We start from the raw sequence: 12,736 nt of genomic DNA on the forward strand, positions 1-12,736 counted from the left end.
TATCCATCTGCAGCTTCTATTTCCCTGCCATGGGGATTTGACTAACTCTCCATGGGATAGTTTATGTTTTCCAGGCTGTATATGAACCCAGGGAAAATCAAAAATGAGGAAAGATCATTTGACTCTCAGACACTCAACAATCTGATTCCCCTAACTCTCCTAATCATGGGCCCTCTCTTCCTAAAGCATCAACTCCAGGTGACCTGAATTAATCATCCCTACCTCAATATACTTCCCAATCAGCTGAGACTTCTCTGGAGCGCTTGGTAAACTTTAACTCTTTGGCTCTTCATCGCTGGAAACCTCAAGATTTTCACAATGTCAATGATTAAACTCAGAAAGCAAGAGGCTGCCTTATGATCGGAGTGAGCTTCCTCAACCCAACAACCCCCTTCCTATCACCCCTACCAACCCCCCTGTAAGGACTCTGAACACCTGAGTCAGAAGCCCCTCTCCAACAATGAACGCTGGATTCAAGAACAAAAGATTAAAGGGTCCGTAATATTTGCCATCAAACTTTTTTTTCGGAGCTGCTTGCTCAGAGGGTGACGCTGGAGCTACAGGATTTACAGTTAGCGTTGCTGGAACTGTCATCCAGAGAGAATTAGTCAAATGTTGTTAATGGTGGTGATTTCCTTCCTGTTGCTGGACACAATCAGCCATACAGGACTCATACATTCTTGCTCTACTACGTCTCCTGTTAAAAACAATATAACTTCTGGTTCTGCAGCGGACATCAGCGGTGACGTTGAAGGAGGTTTCCCTTTAAATGTTTCAACTCTCAGAAAGTGGAGCATTACAACCCTGGAGGCTGGGTGTCAAGTTACAGCGTCCTGTCTCTTTTTTAAACGTACTGTTGGTAAGTTATTGAATTCTACTCCCTGCTAAATTAGTGGATGAAGGATGGCATACTCAATAAGACAATATTATTAGTGTTACAGAACAGCCTGAAAGGAATTCTTTGAGAAGGAAGAAATGAATTACTGTGCCTCCACAGGCTTGAAAGTTCAAGTGCTTTCATAGTTTTAAAAACTGGGTTTCCCTTGTACGGTAAATATGTAAAGACTAATACCGTGCTTTTTATATTTGATTGACAGGTAGAGATAAATAGAAGCTATAACACTGTACTTCTTCAATTTCTTCAATTTTGCATGCTGAAGTCTTTGTCACTATTTTGGAGGAACTTGTTGTTATTGTAGGATTGAAATCCTTTATTAGGATTTTTCTTTTGTTTTTTGAAACTGATAACAAAACAGGTTGTTTAGATTTTCTAAACCTTAAGGGGGGGGTCTCCGAGGTGTTCAAACTTCTACATTTTTTTCATGTCTTGTTAATTTACTAATACATTCCTTCTGTTGATGTGCAATATCTTAAAAGGAGATTTCTGTCCCATGATAACATCAGGTGCTCAGTACTGTTTTTCAGTTGTTAGTTCTTTGGAGGATATCCACACTTACAAGGGGTCCCTGAAAATGTGTCAGTTTTGTACGTGGTGGGGAGGGGGGAGTTGGGGGTGTTGGGGGTGTTGGGGGGTGGGGGGGCTGCTGTGGGTAATGCCTGGGTGTGTGCTAATATCTGCAGGAATGGAGTGAGCCAAGGTCTAGAGGGAGTCCCTAGGAATTTGAAAAGCAGACCCTTAGACCACTGTAATTGTCAGATGGAGTCTCTTCCTTAGCAAAGAATAATGCAGCTATTCCCACTGTGAGAAATACTGACCAGAATAAATATGGGGAGGATTGAATGTTAAGTCACAGAGTTTACAGCATTTCTATATTGCCAGGCTAACTCCAGTCACCACCTTGGCTTTCATTACAATGAAGAAATATTAAATCTATCATTCCTTTGTGCTTTATTCATGCATGAGCCATACCGCAATGACTTCTGACTCCACACAAAGGAAAAGTTGACAAACAGCTTGGCAAATTTACCATTGCCATTTGTTGAGATAGAAGCAATGCCCTTGCTGATAGCAATTCCATATGCAGGGCTGTGTAGATACATCAGTTTTACAGCAGTGGTCTTGGCGGAGGGGACATTGAGTGGATAATATTCATCTAGCACAGTGAGCTGTGCAATGAGGACTACAAACCATCATCATGTCATTTTACAAAGACAGCTCAATAATAATTCTTTCATCACATAGCACATGATATGCTGGGAGAGAACCTGGGTACTTGGGGACGGCTTAGCAGGAACCCACAATTATTAAAGGACTGCTAGTTGCCCTTATGGCTGGCTCTATTTTTTTTGAGAGAAGCTCAATTCCAAGATCATATATTGCAAGCTATGTAGGAGGAGTTCCCTGCAATGAAGAGCAGCCCTTTATCAAGGAGAGAGCCATTCAGCGGTAAACTCTGACTATTTTTGAGAATGTTTTCCTGAAGCAAGAACTGATCACCTGTTCCATTCATGCACATTGTTGGATAACCCTTCCATGACCTCAAGAATATCAGAACTTCTCCAAACTTTACATACAATCTTTTGTATGTGGGGCTCAGAGTAAACCTCAAGCCTCCAATCCCATAAGCACAAGGCTTTTCACTAAATTATCCATAGTTCCAGCCACACCCTTTTCGCACCACGGAATTAATCACATTGCCATGCCTCATCACTTATTGATGAAGGCGCCTGGCTTCAAGTACCCTCATTTTTTTTTTATCCATTCACAGGATGTGGGCATCACAAGCTGGGCCAGCATTTATTGTCCATCCCTAGTTGAGGGATGGGCAAGAAATGCTGGCCCAGCCAGCGAAGCCCACATCCCGTGAATGAAAAATAAAAAAAGAGGGAACTTGAAGCAGGCGCCTTCATCAAAAGATGCTGAAACATGGCAGTGTGATTAATTCCATTAATCCTTTGAGAACAGCAGCAAAATTACTTGAAGCAGGAAAAGAACCAGAGACAAAATTTGTGTTTGTTCGGACAACTCCGTGATTTAGAACCTTTCTGGTTCTCAGCTATGTGGAGAGACTAGATAAGCTGGAGTTGTTCTCCTTTGAGCAGAGAAGGTTAAGAGAAGATTTTATAGAGATTTTTAAAATCATTTAGGGTTTTGAGAGTGTAAATAAAGAGCAACTGTTTCAGTGACTAATGTGCTGGTACCAAAGAGCACAGATTTAAGGCAATTAACAGAGAACCAGAGGCATTATACATCAGCAAGTTGTTATGTCTGGAAAGCGCACTCTGCAAGGGTCGTGGGAGCAGATTCACTAATAACTCAAAAGGGAATTGGATAAACACTTAAAATGAAAAAAAAATTGGGAAAGAGCAGACACAAACACAATGGGCCAAATGGCCTCCTGTTCTGTATCATTCTATGATTGTATAATAATAACCTAATTTTAAGGCTGTGTTGGTTGATTCACATGGTGTGCATCAATCATACATTGAGAGAATTTACACAATCAAGAAGTTTTTGAGAAACACCAGAATCAAACTTTCACTGGAGGGAACTGCCTAAAGATTAATTCTTCAACTCCTAAAAATAAACCTAAAGCTTTCCACAGCCTCAGAAACAGTAACCAGTCAAGTGAAAATAACTTGAGAGTTACAGATATAGATCCCAGGTGTAATGGGTGTATGGTGCAAAAGCATCATCACAATGTACAACTGTGGGAAACAATGCTGCACAGAAAGGGAGAGCATTGAAGCCCAAACCTTGTTTTGAGAGTGAATGTTCAGCCTCTCTTACGGTTGAATTCAAAGTTAGGTTCCACACTGCTTGGCCCAATTTCAGTGATACACAAAAGTGATCAATTCACATTAATTAACATGTTCTTTCCCAGAGAGGGACTCAAAGGTTATTTGTGGACGAGATGGTTACTGTCAAGTGTTGCGCATTCCTATGATAGTTTGATTGTGTGTGATTGACAGTAACAATATAAAAAATGCAATTAAATGTGCAATTTCACTAGAACAACAGCTTGTGCGGTTAAACAGCTAACTGCTACAATTGGAGGTTTATTGGAGTGTTTTTTTTCTTAACAGTTTAGCAGTAGATCCCATTTGCAAGCCTTGTCCTTTACAATGTGGAGACTGCATTCTGCTACTTTTATTGTTTACCCAATCATAGTTGCAGCAATGAACTTGTTGGACTTAAAGTATTCTCATGCTATATAATCTTATAAATTAAATACAGAGTGTAGCTGTAAATTATTTATTTACTTTAACTAAAGATATGAAGCATCAATATTAAATGTGCAAAAATAATGAACATACTGTTACGACCAAGTGAGGATGGGGTGAAGGACTCCCCTCTTTTTTTGCCACTTCATGGTTGATCGTAACAGGGTTTTTTGAAATTTACAAGAACGAATTTGACAATTCAGTGTATGTACTTAACTATCTGTGCATTGATTACAAAGAACTCAGCCCAACAGGCTCACCTGAGCTTAAACGAGTAAGGGGTTAGTTTTTATTGTGCTAAAACCCCATTCAGGTAAATAAATTAAAAAAGGTAAACACACACACACACACACACACACACACACCACACGTTACAAAGCAGAGGAGGTTGTCTTTTGGCCAAATTAAGATTCAACAATAAAAGATTTAAAAGGATTAAACGATATAAAGAGTTCCCTGATTATAAGTCCTTTGCTGTTGTTCACAGCTAAGGCAATTCTTAAAGCTGTATCCTTGTTTTATTTCCTGAAAACGCTGTTTTGGAATTTGAAGTCTTCAAATTTCTCTGTCTCCTGTCCACAGTATACTATAAGCAAGCGGAGTTCACATTAGTTGAAAGGGATAGAGAGAGGCAAGCAGCTTTGTTGCTGCCTTCAAATGTTCCTTCTCTAGACTGCCCTTAGCAAGCAGGGTTTTGTAATACAAGACATTTCAAAATGTTGATCCCAATTACATGACTTCTCTCTCCATATTGATTGAGTATTCCACAGAAGGTAATTCATTAGTTCATGTTTGGATAGACCTTGGCTATTCTGTTACAGCCTAGGTGATTTTTTAAAAATATCCAAGCTAGAATTTCTGAATGACTCATTCTTCCAAGTAATGAGCCAGGAAGAATATATTAACACCTCCAAAACAGCCATCATACCTGTCCACCTCTAGCCCAGCACAGAATGTGGCTTCTACAGTGACACAAATGGTGACAGCCATTTTAAGTTTCAGTCCATCTTTGAAGTAAGATCTTTGACATCAGCAGGTGTGAAATTCCACAGGATATGTCTTAGCTGTAATCCACATTGGAAACTTCTAGAAGCTTGACAAACTTGCAGTTGTAGACATATCAGGCAGACTTCTAAAGAGAACGTTTTTGTTTTAACAATTGAAACTGCCCTTTTTAAAAAGTTCCATACTTGAGTCCAGCAGATGAAATTGAAATTTAATATTTGACATCAACACACCTCCACATTAATATATACAACAAGGGTTTGTAAGGGGTCCATTACCTTTCCATGAATGATGTCTGAAGAATATAAATGTTTCTGATGGTTCATTAAACCAAGGCCTGATTTTGTACACAACAAATTTCATAGATTTCATCTTCCTCTGGCACGTTTGACATCAGAATACCATATGGAACTATGACTCAATGTCACATCCTGAGCAATAAAAAAGCAAAACTTTTCATCTGATCATCTAAATGTGAAAGAATTCCTTACTCTTTAAAACTTTCTTAAATCTTTTGAATTAGAAATTTTCCATCGAGCTTATTGAGTTACATTAAAAAATAATGGATATAATTATACATTTTACTACTATATTACTGTGTTTGCGGAGATTCAAAAATGGCTATGAAATCCTCATCGATTAATGGAATGTCGGCCTTTATCTCACGAAGTTCAGAATACGAAAGTGAAGACGTGATGCATCTGATGTGCAAAGCTTTGTTCAGACGCCACCTGAAGTAGAGTTCAGGTTTCCCTCCCGAATGTTAGGAAAGATATATGGGCCTTGGAGGTGAATTCAAGGCAGAGTAACTGAAGTTGCGCCAAGACTTAAAGGGTTAAATTATGAGGCCCAGTTGCATATTTATGGTTTGCATTCCTTTGCGTTTAAAAGGTTTAGAGATGATTTAATCATAGTGTTTAGAAAAGGATTCGATTGAATAGATACTGAGAAACTATTTCCTTTGGTGCAGGAATCCAGAACAAGGGGGTGTAATATTTAAAATTAGAGCTAGGTCATTTAGGAGTGAAGTCAGCGGGCATTTTTTCACATAAATATTATTGGAAATCTGGAACTCTCTCACCTAAAAAGCTGTGGAGGCTGAAACAAATGAGATTTCTAAGACGGAGCTTTTGTCAGGTAAGGGTATTAATGGTTACGGAAAAAGGCAAATCAATGGAGTTGAGCTACAATTTAACCATGATTTAACTGAATGGAAGAAGAGGTTCAAGAAGCTTAACTCCTATTCCTATGTTCCTAATAAAATTACAGCATCTGCTCTTGAATTATAAATTTAGTGATCAAATCCCTACATTTACTCCAATTACAAAATGAGGCATTCAATGGAAATAAAAATTGGTGTCGATAAAGAAAGGACTGACAATTCACTATCATGCAAGTTACACTAACACACTGCCAAAATTAGCCTCTGTGCATAGTACAACTGGCTACTAAAGGTTAAATAACTACCATTTCTGGACTATGTGATGGTAGTTGAATTAATGCAAAAACATTACCCATGATTGACAATGAGTGACTGTTTTTATGTTTGACAGGAAAGGGATCCAAAAGATGGGAGACTGGAGCTTTTTGGAAAAACTCCTCGATGAAGTACAGGAGCACTCAACCGTGATTGGCAAGATCTGGCTCACTGTCCTCTTCATATTTCGGATTCTGATCCTGGGCACAGCTGCAGAATATGTGTGGGGCGATGAGCAGTCGGACTTTAAATGCAACACCAAGCAGCCAGGTTGTGAGAATGTCTGCTACGACAAGGCTTTTCCAATCTCACACGTCCGCTACTGGGTGCTGCAAATCCTCTTTGTGTCAACGCCAACACTTATCTACTTGGGCCATGTGATGCATATATCGAGGCAGGAAGAAAAGCTGAAGCAGCGAGAGGAGGCACTGAGGTCCCTGCCAAGCAAAGACAGCCAAACTGAACTTATTGCAAAAGAGATTGCAAGAAAAAAGTTAAAGTATAGCATTGATGAGACAGGAAAGGTCAAAATTAGGGGAGCACTGATGTGCACCTACACAATCAGCATTATCTTCAAAATGTCATTTGAACTGAGCTTTTTATTTGGTCAGTGGTACTTATATGGCTTTATGATGCCTGCCATTTATGCATGTCAAAGATTACCCTGTCCACACACAGTAGATTGTTTTATATCTCGTCCCACAGAGAAGACCATCTTCATTTTATTTATGTTTGTGGTAGCTCTGATATCGGTCCTGCTAAACTTTCTGGAAATGTTCCACCTCATTGCCAAGTGTATGATCAGAAACATTCAGACCAGTTCCAAGAAACAACTCTATCTAAAATCATCTGACTTTCCAGGAGGTCATTACATTGAAAAGGAGTCAATACCAATAGAGTATATGTACCCACCTGTGGAAAGGACTCAGGGACCTTACCAGAGCTGCAACAAGTCCTCTACTGAGCAGAATTGGACGAACTATAACACGGAGCAGATATTGGCAGGCCAAAAGGTCAATCCCACACCACAAGGGCAGTTGCAGCCATTTAACTTCTTTAGAGAAGTCCCTGACAAAGTAGACCAAAACTCAGTTCAAGAGCAAAGGCCAGTTAGTCCAGTCAGCAGTGTAGGCAGTAGAAGAAGGGACAATGACATTGCAATCTGATTTCAGGTGAACATCAAGTTCTGAATGAGCAATATCTAAGAATGGTTTTGTCTGACAAACCGGTTTTTCAGATTTTTAGAAATAGTTTATGAGAGAAGTTGAATAAGTATCCAAGGTGAATTTTAACACACTTGACATATTTTAGGTACAGTATTAAGATGGATGCCATTGTGCTGAATAGTGGACAAATACATGTCTCTGACTCAATCATTGCATTGAATTATTATCACATTTGTAATTTATTTCCCACTTACTGTGAGCTTTCTGATTTCCTGGTTGATGTTCTGAGGTTGAATTATGCCCTTGAACTGAATGAAACATAGCAATGAGTTTTAAGCAAACAGGGCTATTCAGCACACCTTTAAGGTTTTATTTAAATGCGTTTCTAACTAACACACATTCCTCCAGTATGTGCCAGTAACCCTCAAGAAAAGGTTTGTCGAAAAATGTTGATGTCTTAATTATATATTTTTTTCTTTTCTTTGGCATCCATATTGTAAATATATTTCTCATCCTCCTATTTGGGTGCCTGTCTTGTGCCATTTCCTGACTGAGATGCTGGAGTGTGTGACAGCTGGTGTCAGGCCTTTGCCAGTGCTGCTCTGTAACCAACCAGCCAGAGGCATGCAAAAATGGGTTTGATTGAGGTAGTCTTGGGAGTTCATTTTAGTACCATCCACCCCTCACCCCCATCCCCATACATTAGCGCATTCGAGGTAGAGAAAACTGAGTATTTCAATCAAGTCGAGGACAATTCAATAAAGAGTAATCACTAATTAATGAATAGCAGTAGATAGTTAATGACATTACACACATCAAGCTTGGTACGAATAGATTTTATTTATTAGCACTAGTAGAATGATACATGATGTGGTGCTGACAACATAATATTACCAATGGTCTCAGTTACATTCAATCAAGACACAGGTTAGATTTTCCACTCAATGACCGTGAATAGGTGGATATCCAGTTATAAGTTTTGCGCATATTTTAGAATTGCAGAATTCTTCAATATAACCAAAATATGAAAAAAAAACAGCAATTAAAGTCAAGATGGCATCATGTAAATTGTCTAATCAGTTTTAACGTTCGCTTTGTTTTTGATTTAGGGAATTTGGTTCACCAGGGATTGGGAGGCAATAAACCGGCTGAAAGCATCACAAACCATTAGAGCAAAGATTAGGCATTTTATAACCATCACCTTGGTCAGAACCCCAAGATTAAATTCCTTGCACCTACTGTCTGGGCAGCCCTGTGTGAATTATTATTCTTTGGTGGGATCGGTTTTATGCTGACAGTGCAGTTGCAGACTGTAGTGTGTTCCATAGTCTCTGCTGGTGATGACTATCATACAAAATTAATAATTAAAAAGGCATTCTACTCTAAGTTTATTGAGAAGTAAATGATGGTTGGTTATTGAGATACAACGCATTGAGTGTATATTGTAATAACTAATGTAAAATAGACACATAAAATAGTACAGGCAGGCAACTCAAAGTACTGTATGTATAAGTCATTTTAAATATTTCTACACATTTAACAAGGTAAAAATGATATGTATTAAAGAACAAGACAACTAAAAGAAAGTGAAAGTTTCACAGGCATTAATTAATATGGGATTGCTATGAAGCAATTCAAAAACAACAAAAAATTATCACCTTTTAATAATTGATCCTTCCCTTGCCCCTGGTCTCCAACTCTCTGATAGCACCTCCCTTCTGATTTACCGTGTTATTACTATCAATTAGATTGTACCTCGTGTCCTTCCCTCAATTCCGAAGATGTGCTCTTCCTCCTTCCCAGCATTGTGGCGTTCAAATCAAAACTCCTTACAATGTCTCCCACTCGTTCTGTCCAAATACATCAAAACTGTGGAACTTCTCACCTCCATCAGTCTTCCTTCCCCCTTAAGTCTGCAGTATTTTCCTCACCAAATGTGGTGTCACCTATTGTTGAGTTTGCTCATCTCTTTCTAATGTGATGATGCACCATACCATGGGCCTTTCACGAAGACTTCTGAATAATATTTTTTTTAATCTTTACTAAATACAGCACATTTTCTATTCTGTAACCTCAAGGCAGTGATCTTGAATATTATGGAATAGAATTGGAAGAAATAATTGACAGCTTCACACCACATTTCTTAAGAAAATGGCATACTTTACTCCTTATTTATAGATTTATTTGTTGCATAATTTCAATTTGAAAGTGCTACCACAAGCCTCAAGGCTCCAGTGAAAGTTCTATGGTTAAGGTATGTTATAATATACAGAAGCAAATCCCACACCAGCACTTTTCTCAGCAAAGTACTACGTTCCTGTCAGCTAAAACAATTACAATCAAGTCAGCATCATATTCTCAGCAAAAAAACTCCATGAACAGAATAAGGCAAAATTGATATAAACTTCAATGGCAAACCTTAAAGAGTGAAGGGGCCTTGCACAGGTCATCAAGAAATAAAAATGGCTACGTGTGTGACCAGACTCTTGGAATCTGAGCTAACACTCATGACCACCTCCAGCAAGTTTAACTCATTGTGTTCGTCACACAATCCTAGCCATTCCACGGAAATGTGAGAACTGGAGGAAAAGCAGACAACTATTAGTTTTGTAAATAATCAGGTGATTCAATCAATTATTTGTTAAAGTGTATTGTACAAGTTGAATTTTATTTTAATTCTTGGTGCCATTTGAACTGCTGACCAAAATAAAATTTTTAAAAATTAAATACCAGTCATGCAATTTCTGCAGTTTATTTTGTCTGGTTTTGTAATCAAAAATGTTTTAACCCCTTATGTGTCTGTGGATTTAATTTCGGAGCTGGGAAGCAGGTCTCCTGATTGGAGTGGACACCAGTTCCCACAGAACTCTATTTGAGATTGACACAGTGATATGATCCCAGGGACCAAACAGTGCAGAGGATTAGCACAGTACCACCCTCTGAGACTTAGATCTTCAATTTAGCCCAAATCAATAGAGAAAAAATAAAAAGATTGCACTTATATCAGCACCACACATCTCAAAGTGTTTTACAGACGATGAATTACTTTTGATGTGTGGTCACTGTTGTACTGTACATGGCAGCCAATTTACAACTTTTTTTATTCATTCACGGGATGTGGGCTGGCTGGCTAGGCCAGCATTTATTGCCTATCCCTAGTTGCCCTTGAGAAGGTGGTGGTGAGCTGCCTTCTTGAAGCGCTGCAGTCCATGTGGTGTAGGTACATACAGCAAACACTCACAAACAGCAACATGATAATGACCAGATAATGGGCAGGATTGTCGGGTCATTGGGCAGGTGCAGCGGGTGGGCCCTGGAGCGGCCAGGAAAAAGCCCACCGCCCGCGATCGGCCCCCGACTGCAATTTCACGCTGGCTGGCCAATTAACAGGCAGCCAGCGTGAAAGGCTTGCTGAGAAGCTCAGCGCTGCCGGGGGGCAGGGGGGGTGGGGTGTGGCGGCAGGAGGAGGGCGAGCGCTAAAGTCTGCATGTGCGCGGGGGAGCGCGCACTGAGAACTCCCTGAAGGCAGGGAGCTGCTTCAGTGAGCTGAAGGATTTTAAAATCAAAAATAAAGATGTGGAAAATCCAATAAAATGCCCCCACATAGGACTCACTCACATGAAAATAAACATAATAAAAATTATGTCAAAACAATTTTTTTAAATTAATGTCAGAAACCTCATCCCACCCATGGATGAGGTTTCTTCAAAAATGCAAAGGCTGTCTGGCCTATTTGCCAACCCACCAACTGTAACCTGTCTTAATTGCTAGTTTAGTGGCCTTACTAGGTGCACTGCTGACTCTCGCGTGTGCCCGCTGACCGAAATATCACGAGTGCACGATGACATCGGGACGCTCACTCGACATCATCGCACGTTATTTTACGCCTGATCGGGTCGACCACACGCCCACCCATGGGATGTAAAATTTTGCCCAAATGTGTTTTTTATGTGATGTTGATTGAGGGACAAATATTGGCCCGGAGACTGAGGATAATTCCCCTGCTCTTCTTCAAAATAACGCCATAGGATCCTTCGCCTCCACCTAAACAGGCATGTGAGGCCTCAAGTTAACATTTCATCTGAAGAACAGCATCTCCAACAGTGCAGCAAAACCATGCTGCACTGGAGTGTCAGCCTTCATTTTTGTGCTCAAGTCCTACAGTGGGAACTTCAACCTTGTGATTCAGAGACGAGAGTGTTACCAACTGAGCCACGGCTGACACCAGTGGATCGAAGTCTCTTCTTTCCGATAGCTGTAAGAATCTGGCAGCCTCACTCAGGTGTCAATGTTGCTAGGTTATTAAAGGTTATTTTTGAGTCACATTATTATCCGACCACTCACTATTCAAGATTTAACCTTGAGATTGATACAGCCAGAACAGATGATAAATTAGAGTTACAGAATTCTTCATACCGAAAGATGGAATGCAACTCAAAAGTATATAAAAATCAACCATATAGAAAAGGCCTTTAGACAAATTAACCTTGTTCTATTTTGTCCTTGAGATACCTCTTCTAATAAGATTAAAAATAAATTAGAACAAAAAGGCCATTTGAACCATTATCCAGAGAAATCCTCAATTGTTACTGGCACTTTCATGATTCCTACATTTTACCACCCTACATTTTACCACCCTACCCCCCCATCACTAAAATCAAACAGATTATCTGTTCATTGTCCCGTTGCTCTTTATGAGGGCTTGCTATGCACAAATTGGCTACTATGTTTTCCTACACTGAATCAATGACCACACTTCATAAAGTACTTCATTGGCTGCAAAGCACTTTGGGATGGACTGAGGTCCTGAAAAGGCGCATTATAAGTTCAAGTTCTTTCTTTCTGTTCTTTACCCACAGGTCCATTCTAAGAGTTGACTATTTTAATATTTAGCATTTCAGTTGATCATTTTTCGGATAAGTTGCTGTCATCAGCCCTAAAATTGGAAATTGCATTCCTTTGT

At 39.5% G+C, this 12,736-nt stretch overlaps 1 protein-coding gene across 1 annotated transcript; it reads left to right on the forward strand.

Annotated features, from left to right (window-relative positions):
* Positions 1-735: 735 nt before the first annotated feature.
* On the forward strand, positions 736-10,500 carry LOC144695899 (gap junction alpha-4 protein-like). The gene is made up of 2 exons (XM_078566976.1): positions 736-859; positions 6,684-10,500. The coding sequence occupies exon 2, from the start codon at positions 6,700-6,702 to the stop codon at positions 7,771-7,773; it is 1,074 nt and encodes a 357-aa protein (XP_078423102.1). The 5' UTR covers positions 736-859; positions 6,684-6,699; the 3' UTR covers positions 7,774-10,500.
* Positions 10,501-12,736: the final 2,236 nt, after the last annotated feature.

The sequence above is a fragment of the Cetorhinus maximus genome, chromosome 21 (genome assembly GCF_964194155.1).
Source record: "Cetorhinus maximus chromosome 21, sCetMax3.hap1.1, whole genome shotgun sequence".
In the NCBI taxonomy this organism is placed as follows: domain Eukaryota; kingdom Metazoa; phylum Chordata; class Chondrichthyes; order Lamniformes; family Cetorhinidae; genus Cetorhinus; species Cetorhinus maximus.